Source organism: Castor canadensis, chromosome 11 (genome assembly GCF_047511655.1).
Source record: "Castor canadensis chromosome 11, mCasCan1.hap1v2, whole genome shotgun sequence".
NCBI classification, from domain to species: Eukaryota; Metazoa; Chordata; class Mammalia; order Rodentia; family Castoridae; genus Castor; species Castor canadensis.
This window is the reverse complement of record NC_133396.1, coordinates 129732660-129745006: the sequence shown is the minus strand read 5'-3', so window position 1 is coordinate 129745006 and position 12347 is coordinate 129732660. Positions and strand designations below refer to the sequence as shown.

The window sequence follows — 12347 nt, the reverse complement described above, 5'->3', positions numbered from 1 at the left end:
AAGACTGTGACACAGGTTACTCCAGAGGCACCTGCACACCATGTTTATTGCGGCACTATTCACAATAGCCAAGTATGGAAACAGCCAAGATGCCCCCCACTGACGAATGTATTAAGAAAATGTGCTATCTATACACAATGGAATTTTATGCAGCCATGAAGAAGAACGAAATGTTATCATTCGCTGGTAAATGGATGGAATTGGAAAACATCATTCTGAGTGAGGTTAGCCTGGCCCAAAAGACCAAAAATCGTATGTTCTCCCTCATATGTGGACATTAGATCAAGGGCAAACACAACAAGGGGATTGGACTTTGATCACAAGATAAAGTGAGAGCACACAAGGGAGGGGTGAGGATAGGTAAGACACCCAAAAAACTAGATAGCATTTGTTGCCCTTAACGAAGAGAAACTAAAACAGATACTTTAAAGCAACTGAGGCCAATAGGAAAAGGGGACCGGGAACTAGAGAAAAGGTGAGATCAAAAAGAATTAACCTAGAAGGTAACACCCACGCACAGGAAATCAATGTGAGTCAATTCCCTGTATAGCCATACTTATCTCAACCAGCAAAAACCCTTGTTCCTTCCTATTATGGCTTATACTCTCTCTTCAACAAAATTAGAGATAAGGGCAAAATAGTTTTTGCCTGGTAGCAAGGGGTAAGGGGGGGGTAAGGGAGAGGGGGGTAAGGGGGGGGTAGGGGGAAGGAGGGAGCAATGACCCAAACATTGTATGTACATATGAATAAAATAAAAATTAAAAAACAAACAAAAACTTATTAAGCTCAAAAAAAGAAGTGTTTTCTGTTATAAGTTGGAGTCTCTGCAGCTTTTACTGCTGATATTTAATTTTACTGATATTTAATCTTTAATGTCTTTTATTTTCTTCCTACCCCAACTGTAATTCTATCTTCATTAGTTCTGTTTTCAGAGTTGAAGTGGATTACTTCCACAGGTGACTGAGAAATGCCTATTAAAAACATGTCTTAGAAAAAGCATGAACTGTCGTAAATTTGGTGGAAGGAGTGTTGGCTTAAAACTAGCAACTACCTATAGTTTGGGCAAAGGAAAGGCAAAGTAGATGGAAGGGAAAAGAGAGTGAATGAGAGAAAAGGAAAGCAAAGGAAAAGAAAAAGACACCTTGCTAAGTGTACAGTTTCCATATGTCCACTAGAGGGTGGTATAGTCACTGGTGGGAACAGGTCAAAATGAAAGATTTTCAGAGTCTACCGGTGTCATTTGTTGCTTTTTAAAAATGGAGTATTCTAATATTCCAACTTAAAATGTGGATATGGAAAATTATTATCTTATAAAATTTCTTCACTTTATATACAAAAACATCATAGGTGGCTCAGTACTTGAAAGTAGAAAAATTTTATTTTTATATGGGATTATTTGTTAGGATTTACTCACTTCTATATAAAAAATGTTTAGAGTATATATTTGTGAAATTTAACCTATCAAACTTATATACATATAAATATATTTATGTATTTTATATGCATATACAAACAAGTATATACATATATTTATATACACCTATAAATATATATATATAAAGGCATATATATATATATTTAGCACAGGTTTGAACTCAGAGCCTTGTACTTGCTAGGCAAGTGCTCTAATACTTGAGCCACATCTCTAGCTAAACTAAAACTTTTAAAAACTGATCTGATACTATAAGTTTATTCACAGAGGAAGACATTTATTTATTTATTATTGTTGTACTGGGGTACATTGTGAAAAATATGGATGAATTTGTGTGTCATCCTTGCTCAGGGGCCATGCTAATCTTCTCTGTATAATTTTTAAGGAAATTTAAGGTTTTAATTTTGAAAAAAGTGAGTGTTTTATGGCGTAATTTTTTGGCTGAGCTAGTTAATTAGATTGTAATAATTATTACTACTTTTAGTAATTACAGAGCTGGAAGATACATTTTTCTGGATCCAGGTAAGGGTGCACTTCAGTTTCCCAAGGAACTTAGCCACTTATACTTTTGGGTAAAGTCTCCAAAGAGCATTTTGCACTCTTACCACCACAAGAAAGAAGAAAAGGAGAAGCAGCAAGTATAATAGGTGTGGTAAGGAAGTACTCTTCCTGCTTCCTGGAACTTCCTAGTATTGAGAGTAAATACTTGTTGAACTTAAGCTGATACATCTTGTGAAAGTAAGAATTTAACTTGGACATAGCCAATTTTAGCTTATTTATACAAACAGAATGAGATATTTCTTCCTTCTGAAAGCAAAGAGTATAACCAGAAGAAATGTAATATTATTGGTCTCAGACATTTTATCCCAGTTTTAAAATCCTTACTAGATGACTAGTAGTAAACATTAGTGAGATATAACATTGAAATATGTGTGTGTCCTAAAAAATTAGCTAGCATTTGTTGCCCTTAATGCAGAGAAACTAAAGCAGATACCTTAAAAGCAACTGGGGCCAATAGGAAAAGGGGACCAAGAACTAGAGAAAAGGTTAGATCAAAAAGAATTAACCTAGAAGGTAACACACACGCACAGGAAATCAATGTGAGTCAATGCCCTGTATAGCTATCCTTATCTCAACCAGCAAAAACTCTTGTTCCTTCCTATTATTACTTATACTCTCTCTACAACAAAATTAGAAATAAGGGCAAAATAGTTTCTGCTGGGTATTGAGGGGGTGGGAGGGAGAGGGAGGGGTTGGGGTGGGTGGTAAGGGAGGGGGTGGGGGCAGGAGGGAGAAATGACCCAAGACTTGTATGCACATATGAATAATAATAATAAAAAAAGAAATATGTGTGTGTGTAAATATATCAGCTATCATGTACCAGGAACATAATATTAAGATGATGCTGGAGGATTAAGCTATGGCATCTATTCTTTTCTATCTGATTTATAATATCAATTTCTCTTTTATCCTTCAGGGAGAATTCTATTTAAGAATGTGTGGGAGATTTTACTTATCAGCAAGAGGATGAGTTGGAATAAGAAGAGTTTCCATATTGACAAGTAACAAAGTAAATCTCACAAAGAATATTTAATTGCAATGAATGATGAGATATACAAGGTCTATGGTAGCTAAATAAATGTAGAAGATTATATACAGTATACATTATTGACTTTTTAAAAATGTACATTGTTATTAATAGTATACAAAGATGCTATAAGGCTTAATTAGCATCTGTAAAGTATTTAAGAATACCCAACTTGGGCTAGAGACTTGGCTTAAGTGGTAAAGTGCTTGCCTATAGAAAGCACTGTACCACTGAGTTCAAACCCTAGTACTGCCAAAAAAAACAAGCAACAACAACAACAAAAAACTCATCTTAAAGCATGTGGTGAATAGACATAATTTTTTAAACATAATATTTGTTTTGCTGTTGTTGTTGTTTTGCAGTAGGCCCTTGAACTCAGGCCTACACCTTGAGCCACTCCACCAGCCCTTTTTTGTAGTGGGTTTTTCAAGATCAGGTCTTGAGAACTCTTCCCAGGCTGGATTCCGGCCATGATCCTCCTGATCTCTGCCTCCTGAGTAGTTACGATTGTAAGTTTGAGGCTGAGCTACCAGTGCCCGGCAATTTATTTCTTCAGTGTGTGATTCCCAGTTCATTTACACTTTCATTGTGGATAACACATTTAATTATATTTTGTCCAAGGCTAAGGCTGTAGAGGTTTTAGTTATTAAATCAATCAGACATAGGTTTTATAACCAAGGTCATGTTGAATATGAAAGTATCTCCCCTTGTTGCTTTAGGAGTTTAGGATGCTCCATAGTTTCTTTCATGGCTTTGAATGGAAGAAAAAACATCCATTCCGTCTTGTAATAACAAGATTAATGAAAAGAGTAGAAAAGGAGGAGGGAGAAGGGAAATTAATATTTACTGTAACTGATATGTGCCAGGGATAGCACTAGGTATCCTTGCACATTTGATCTCACGACTATCCTGTGAAGTATTATTGTCCCCATTTTACACAGAAGGAAACAGCTTCAGAGAAAGCAAGTGAATTGTGTACAGATGTGAATTCAGTTTGATGCATCCTTTTCAAGATCTTTTTTGGATCTAGAATAAGTACTATGTTTAAATTATTTAGGTGTAACATATAATACTGCATTTGTATGTATGCATCTCCTTCCCACGCATTTACTGTGATTAATATATGGTGGTAAAACTCTACATTTGGAAATTGGCCATGGAGTCTTTCAGGCACTTTATGTCTAGTTCTTTCCACCGGAAAATAGGGATTATTACTGCTGCTTTTCCACTTAAGAAATGTGATAGAGAGTTAAGATCATTTAGCAGTCATAACAAGAATAAACTACGACTCCCAAAATGCCTGAAGAAAGAGGCTGCCGCCAGTCAGGGAGACAGTCCAGCATCAGGGCAAAGGTGACCCCGCTGGGTCCGGGGCGGCGGAGAGAGCGGCCCGCCCTCGCCTCTTTTCTGATGCTTGCAGGGATATGTAGTTCCCTTAACGTGCCAGGGAGCGTCCTCAGGGCAGGTCTCTTACTACAACTCCCATGATGACGCGGAGGTCGGGCAGCGCCTGCGTACTGACGCCCGCGGGGCGTATGGGCGGTGTGAGTGGCGGGAGGAGTAAAGATGGCTGTGCTGGGGTCTCCGCCTTCTGCTCCCGGCTAAAGCGCTCTGAGGGAGGCGGCAGCGGCAACCCCCGCAGCATCAGCAGTCTAGTGATTTTAGTTTCGGCAGCAGCTGCTGAGGCCGAGCCATGGCGGAGCTGGAGCACCTGGGCGGGAAGCGGGCAGAGTCGGCGCGAGTGCGGCGGGCGGAGCAGCTGCGGCGCTGGCGAGGTTCACTGACCGAGCAGGAGCCCGCGGAACGACGAGGATCGGGGCGGCAGCAGCAGACGAGGCGCGGGAGCCCGAGGGTCCGCTTCGAGGACGGCGCTGTCTTCTTGGCCGCCTGCTCCAGCGGGGACACCGACGAGGTGAAAAAGCTTCTGGCAAGAGGTGCTGACATCAACACTGTCAACGTGGACGGCTTGACAGCCCTGCACCAGGTAGGGTCCCTTTTGGGTCCTAAGGGCGCCCCATCTCCTACAAACGAGCCTGTGACCCGGCGATCCGCCCCCTGGAAGATAGCACTAGTGTCACCCCCGAGCCCTCCTCATGGACGCTGCCCCTTTGGTCAACTTGCATACATTCTTGGCCATCTTCCCACACTAGTCGAGTCTTTTTTTTCCACCCCAGGGTCTCTGAAGGAACGGTGGCACCTCGATGCCTGGTCAGTGTTTGTATTTCCCTCCACCTACTTGGGTTGTCATGGTTACTGATGATTTGGTCCGTGGTGTTATCCCTATAGATTAGTCATCTTCTCGTGCCTGAACACCGTGTCACTCACATGAACAGTTAGTATTTGTCTGATGCCCTTATAGAAAAACGCATTTTTCTGCATGTGTGGTCCCATTCTCTTAGTCACTTAAAGAGTAAATTCCTATACAGGGTTTTGTAAGCAGATCTTTTGAAGCCACACCTCTTGTTTTGCTGATTTGTAGTGCTTCAAAAATAGTTTGTGTCTTCTCCAGGCTATAGCTCTTAGGACACCCTTGACCTCATTGTTATGGGTGTCTTTCTTCCTGGCAGTGCCATCTCCGTTAGGGTTTCCTATGGAGAAATGAGCTACTGAATCTCTTCTGTTTGATATTTAGGGAGTAGCCTTTCCAATTTTTTTCTAAGCCTGATATGAAAACCACGTGTGTGTGTGTGTATGATATGATTTGATTGTGGGTGACTTGATAATTCTGTGCTTGGTAATAACACCTTTACTTCTCTCACTTATTCCACATATACTGACTATCACAACCAACAACACCCTCTCTCCCAGTTGAACTTCATCAGTTATTTTGGTGAGCTCAGAGCTGGACATCCACTCTTAATCTTTCTTATTTTTCTGTTGCCTTCTGTGCATGAGAATCCATTTCTAAATAATAATTCAACTTTATGTCAAACCATTACCCTAAATATATTTAAACTATAGTTTAAAATTGCTCCTCACCATGTTTGCATCCCTTCTGTTTCAGATGGAAGAAACTTCTCTTTTCCTCCTATTTTTGTCCATTTTTTTCTGCTTATAACAGTGCTCCACCTAAGGTAGCAAACAATATTTGTACAATGCTTTGCTGTTTGAAATTATTTCATATGTCTTACCTCATGTAGATCTCAGTAGTGATCCCCTGAAGTAGATGTAGCTGGTAATAATAATGTTGTTATTCACATTTTACAGATGAGGAAACTGAAGCTCAGAAAAACTGATACTTAAGGTTAGAAAAGAGAGAAGTTGGCCATAGGTATGGGATTTTCAGATTTAAATCGCAGAACTCTATATCCTACTGAATAAGGAAATGAGTATAAAATATGATAGAACCACATTAAATTTTAAATAAAATTTAAACTAAATTTCTGAACTCATTGACAAGGTAAATTTCTATTTTTCAAATGTATCCAGGATGTAAAGGAGATTGAGATCTGAATTCTATAAATCATTTTATGTATTCATAGAAGATAGAGAAATGTAATCCAGCTTTCTAGTCCACATGTCCCTTTTCCCCAACACTTTTATTTTTTAAGAGGGTCTTGCTATGTAGCCCAGACTGACCTCTTCTGCCTCAGAGTGCTGGAGGTATAGGTGTGTACCACCACACCTGTCTGTTTATCCACTTTTTGAATCACAACTCTATTAAAGCTCAGTAAATTTGTTTCTTTTATAGTGATTCTGTTAGCTAAGTTTGAGCCTTTGTATACATTAAAAAAAATTTTTTTTGTGATACTGGGGTTTGAACTCAGGGCCTCATCTTGCAAGGCACGCGGTCTACCACTTGAACCATGCCTCCAGTTCATTTTGCTCTGGTTATTTATTTTTTTGGGGAGGGCAGTACTCAGGGCCTCACACTTGCTAGGCAGGCAGTCTACCACTTGAGCCACTCTGCCAACCCTGTATATACATTTTAATGTTACCCTGAGAAAAGTACTTCCTTTAAGGTCACTCATGATATAGATCTTCTTCCCATTTTAGGTAACCACTTTTCTGAGCCCTTCTTCTAAGACTGACTATCTTGATGCCTTTCCTTCTCTCTTTACTACTATGCCTGATTGTGAAGTCTGTCACTTAATACACTTTTCATATTCAGTATTCTCTGAAATAGAGGAAGGGGATGATAGTCATGGAATTTTCTTTTTTTCTTTTTAAGTAGCTGCAAATACAATAAACTCATTCCTTCACATTTACAGGGCTGACAGTGGGTTGAATTGAATAGGTATTCTCATTACTAGACAAATTTAGCACAGTGATTTGAGGTCAACACAATCTTCTGTTGGGAAACCATCTTTTTAAATCAAGACACAAGGCCTTTATTGGCTTAGGAATTCTGAGCAGTCAGTTTACAAGAAGCTATAATGTGTTTCTCCATGATCTGAAAGACTCTTCAGGTACATAAAAGATTATTTTCAAAATATAAGACTGGAGATGCCAGCAGCCAAGCCACTACATTACTACTGATTCATCTTCTGTGAAATGGAGAGTGAGTGGTACAAGTGTCTGAATAGGTTAGTTAAAATATCCATCTGTTAGATAAGTGTGATATGTATTATCTGGCCAGTGCTTCCTTTCTCTCCTTTGTTTTGTCCACGGCCATTTGAGCTGTGGATTATTATCTTGGCATATTGAAAGAATCCCCATATAATATTGGGGAACAATATTTCTCCTTTCCTCACAAGGTCATGGTGATGCTTCTTTTGACTTGGACACCTTTCTTTCTTGGCAGTCTTTGCTGAGACCACAGGGTGCTTGAGTCCAAGATAACAAGCTTCAGGAGGCCTATTAATAATACTTGAAATAGACTGGGGATAAACACTATCTCAAAGGCTAGACCAGCTCTGATGAAAGCTTTGGAAACTGAGGTAGACTAAATATATTTTGGTAAATAAATTAAGATTTGGTATGTATGCCATTAGTGCCCTAAAGCCCTCAATGAAAAAGGTGCTAATCTGATAATATAATCCTCGAAAGCGCCTGTTTGCTCACAAAGGAATTTCCATTTTGTTTATGTATACACATTATAAAGAAGGAATGTGCATGTTGATAATTCTATGGGACTGGCACTTTTTTAAATTTTTATTTTATTCATATGTGCATACAATGTTTGGGTCATTTCTCCTCCCTCCCCCCCATCCCCTCCCTTACCCCCCTCCCCTTACCCCCTCTTACCCCTCGCTACCCGGCAGAAACTATTTTGCCCTTATCTCTAATTTTGTTGAAGAGAGAGTATAAGCAATAATAGGAAGGAACAAGGGGTTTTGCTGGTTGAGATAAGGACAGCTATACAGGGAGTTGGCTCGCATTGATTTCCTGTGCATATGTGTTACCTTCTAGGTTAATTCTTCTTGATCTAACCTTTTCTCTAGTTCCTGGTCCCCTTCTCCTATTGGCCTCAGTTGCTTTAAAGTATCTGCTTTAGTTTCTCTGCGTTGAGGGCAACAAATGCTATCTAGTTTTTTAGGTGTCTTACCTATCCTTATACCTCCCTTGTGTGCTCTCGCTTTATCATGTGATCGAAGTGGGACTGGCACTTTTAAATGTCTTTTCAGTGAGGTTGATTATTAGCACCTGTATTGTATCCTTAGATTATGGTCTTGGGTGCTCGAGTCCTACACACAAGCTTTTAGGAACAGTATCTACCAGATTATTGGACTGTTGTAAGAGGCAAGTGCTTGCTTTCAGAAAGGAGATGTTCTAGAATTCATTAAAACAAATGCGTATATTCTTTTAGCATATGTTCTGTTGGCACGTGTATCTTCTGGGTGTGGTGAGGGGTACTGATGTTAGTCCACGCAGAGCTTGACTCTTGCTCAGTTGATCAGTCTTCATTTAGAGGGGTGTCAGAGAGGCTATAATAATTCCATACTTGATTCAGAAGTTAAAGTTGGCTTTGCAGTAATGGTCTCAGGGTCCAAATTTGGGCCTTACACTTAGGGCACCTGACTCCTTGCCATGTGAGTATTAGTCCCACGTTTCCTTGCTGTTGTAGACCTCAAAGCCAGATTTGGACATTGGGGTTTTTGGATTTTTTTTCTTTTTCCCCGTAGTACTGGTATTGACATCAGGGCTTCCTGCTTGCACTCTACCACTTGAGCCACACCTCCAATCTATTTTGCTCTGGTCATTTTGGAGACAGGGTCTTGCTGTTAACCCAACTGGCCTCAAACCTCAGTCCTTCTGATCTCAGCCTCCCAAGTAGCTAGGATTACAGGCATGAGCCACTGATGCCTGGTTGGATTTTTTTTTTTTTAAAGTGCAGATGCAAGTGACTTTCATTTGTTCCCTAGCCAAATTTTCCTCTCCATTCAAGGCCTGTTGAGTAACTATATTCTGCCATTGGGGTTTTTAGAATCTCCTCTGTATTTTAAAATAAGCAAACTGTCAATGGATGTGGATTAAACACAATTCTGCTGAATGTAAAGGGTTGGACAGATCTTACTGGTAACTTTAGTCATTGTTTATTTTCATTTTTAAATTAAGATATATATGTATACGTGTGTGGTGTGTGTGTATATATGTATATGTTTACCATATGTATAGTTGTATATATATATATATTGTGTATGTGTGTGTATATATATACACATACACAAAGTAGTGGTTTAAGACAGGGTCTCACTCTGTAGCTCAGGCTGGCCTTGAACTCACAGTCTTCCTGCCTTCAGCCTCTTAAATACTAGGATTTAAGCCAGCATGGTGGCATAAGATACATTTTATATATTGTAAAATTCACCCTTTATTGTAGCGGTCCATGAGTTTTGACAAGCACATACAGGTGTGTAGTCACCATCATGACCAAGATATAGGATGCTGTCATTCCCCCCACAGTTCTTTGTGCTCCTTTTTTTTTTTTAATTTTTATTTTATTCATATGTGCATACAATGTTTGGGTCTTTGTGCTCCTTTGTAGTAAAGCCCTTCGTCTACCCACAGCTCATGGCAGCCATTCATTAGTTTTTTGTCTCTGTAACCACAATGCAGTATAAATGATATCATACAGAATGGAGTCTTTTGAATCTAACTGCTTTCATTACCAGGTTGCGTTGAGATTCATCTGTGTTGTTGCATGTGTCAGCAGTTCATTGGTCTTTATTTTTGAGTGGCATTCCACCATGTGAATGTACCATAGTTATCTATTCACCAGTTGAACATTTGAGTTATTTCTAACTTTTGATAACAATAAATAAAGCTTACAAACATTTGCATACAAGTTTTTGTGTGCACAGTTTTTAAAAATTTATTTAAACTCCTAGGAGTGAGATAACTACTTTCTAAGAAACTGCCAGTTTTACACAGTATCTCTGCCATTTTGTATTCCAAACAGAATGTATGGGTTCCAGCTGCTTTGCAGCCTGTCTTGGTCAGCTTGGACTGCTATAACAAAATACCATAACCTGATTGACTTAAACAGCAAACATTTCTCCTATTTCTGGAGGTTGGAAGACTGAGATCAGGATGGCACAAGAGTTCTTGGTGAGGTTCATCTTTCTGGTTTGCAGACAGTTGTCTTCTAGTTATAGTCTCCCATTTATGGGGTGCTCTACCCTCAAGACCTACTTACCTCTCAAAGGCTCCACCTCCTAAAACCATCACGTTGGTTAGGATTTCCACATACGAATTACAAAGAGACACAGACATTTAGTTCATAATATATCCTTGTCTTCATTTGATACTTTTTAAAAAAGCCTTTAAAAAAAATTGAGGCAGGGTCTTGCTAAGTAGCCAGACTGATCTCCAACTGACAGTCCTCCTGTCTCAGCCTCCGAAGTGTTGGGATTACAAGTATGTACCACCATGTCCAGCCTAAACCCATTTTAATAGTTTTGTGCTGGTATGTTTTTTAAATGACTTAGTAATAATAATAGTAGCAGCAGCAATACTAGTACTAGTAGTTCCCACTTAGATACTGCTGGATTTTCTCTGAGCCAGAGTCTGTTCTAAGTGCCTTTAATATATTAACTCATATGTACTGTTCAAAACAGCTTGTGAGATATCTAGGTACTTTTTTTTTTTATATTGTCTGGAGTTTGCAGAAATAGGGAAACTGAGACACTGCCTAAGGCCACTCAGATAAGCAGAGCTAAAATTTACTTAAGCCCAGGCAGTCTGGCAGTAAACCTATACTTTTAACACTAGACTATACTGCCTTTACTAGACTATATTGTCTTTCATTGTAAAAAAAAAAAATGTATAGGAAATAAAGTGTAAAGAAAAAAATTAGAGTAACTCAAAATTTGGTTGCTTGGAGATAAATAGCAGTAACATTTTAGTGTACTGGTTTCAGTTTTTTCTGAATGTCCCTTAAATTGAGTACTATTATGTATCTGTAAATGAATGTTTAATTTTCCTGTATCTTTAAATATGCTTCGAGAGTAAAATTTTTTATATTTGAATAGTATACCATCATTCATATGTGCTTTAATATATTTTTCTTGTTAGAGATTTTATTAGATTCTAAATTTTATAATTAATTTTGAATGACTACTGGTATAGTATAAGTCTGTGCTACAGTATATAAAAAGTACTATTTCTCCCCTCAAGGGATTCACAGTCTGGTTTGGAGACATAAATGAAAACCCTGGATCCCTTAGAATGCTAAATTCTATGGCATTTGGGCAGGGATGTGCTCCTTAGTGGAGGCCTAAGGAAGGCAGTCTAGGACAGTAGAGCAACATGGGCAAAGCATTGAAATGGGTGTGGTGTGTGGGCAGAGGACACTGGGAAATCCTGATGGATGTGTTTGGAGGGCTAGAGACAAGAGTGGGGATGACATCCTAGAAGGCTATGAGCATCAAACATCAGGCTAAGGAGGCTGGATGGACTTCTTGGCAGAGAACTTTTGTGTGTTTAAGCAGGAGTGTTACATAGCCAAAGTAGGATTTCAAAATGAATGGAGGGACTGAGGAAAAAAGGACCAGCCAAGTGAACGAATGTGAGAATAAAAAGTGTAATACAGTTCTAGCCTGTGAATTTAAAGAATTGTGTATTCAGGTCAAAGTAGGATTCAATCCATTACCTGACTGAGGTCCTCTGAAAATGTCCAAGTAGAAATATCCTATAGGCATTTATGTGAATCAAGGCAAGTTACTTCCCTGTCGAGGCTCCAGTACTCTTGATTTTAAGATGAAAGGCTGGGATATTAGCATAGAAGTGAGAGTTGAAGCAGTGAGTATGAGGGAGCATGCCAAAAAAATAAAGAGAAAAGCAGAAAACACAATTTGGTGATAAACCAAAGATCCAGAAATTCAAGTTAGAGCCATTGGAAGATGTGATAGGGCTGACAAAGTCCCCTTCTCCCCACAAGATGTC

At 39.1% G+C, this 12347-nt stretch overlaps 1 protein-coding gene and 1 pseudogene across 8 annotated transcripts in view; one reads left to right on the top strand and one right to left on the bottom strand.

Moving 5' to 3' along the window:
* Positions 1-1746: 1746 nt before the first annotated feature.
* Positions 1747-1844, bottom strand: LOC141414341 (U6 spliceosomal RNA; annotated as a pseudogene).
* Positions 1845-4550: 2706 nt separating this feature from the next.
* The window catches only part of Ppp1r12b (protein phosphatase 1 regulatory subunit 12B), a 216694-nt gene continuing 208897 nt past the window's right edge, over positions 4551-12347 (top strand). For 4 of the 8 annotated variants that reach the window (XR_012439040.1, XM_074048626.1, XM_074048625.1 and 1 more), the window contains exon 1: positions 4551-5004. Coding sequence is in view for 5 of the 8 variants with exons in the window: in XM_074048626.1 (XP_073904727.1) it covers positions 4714-5004 (291 nt within the window). In the remaining 3 variants the exon portion in view is untranslated. The remainder of the gene's footprint in view (positions 5005-12347) is intronic. The other 4 variants (XR_012439039.1, XR_012439038.1, XM_074048627.1 and 1 more) reach the window with 1 other exon arrangement.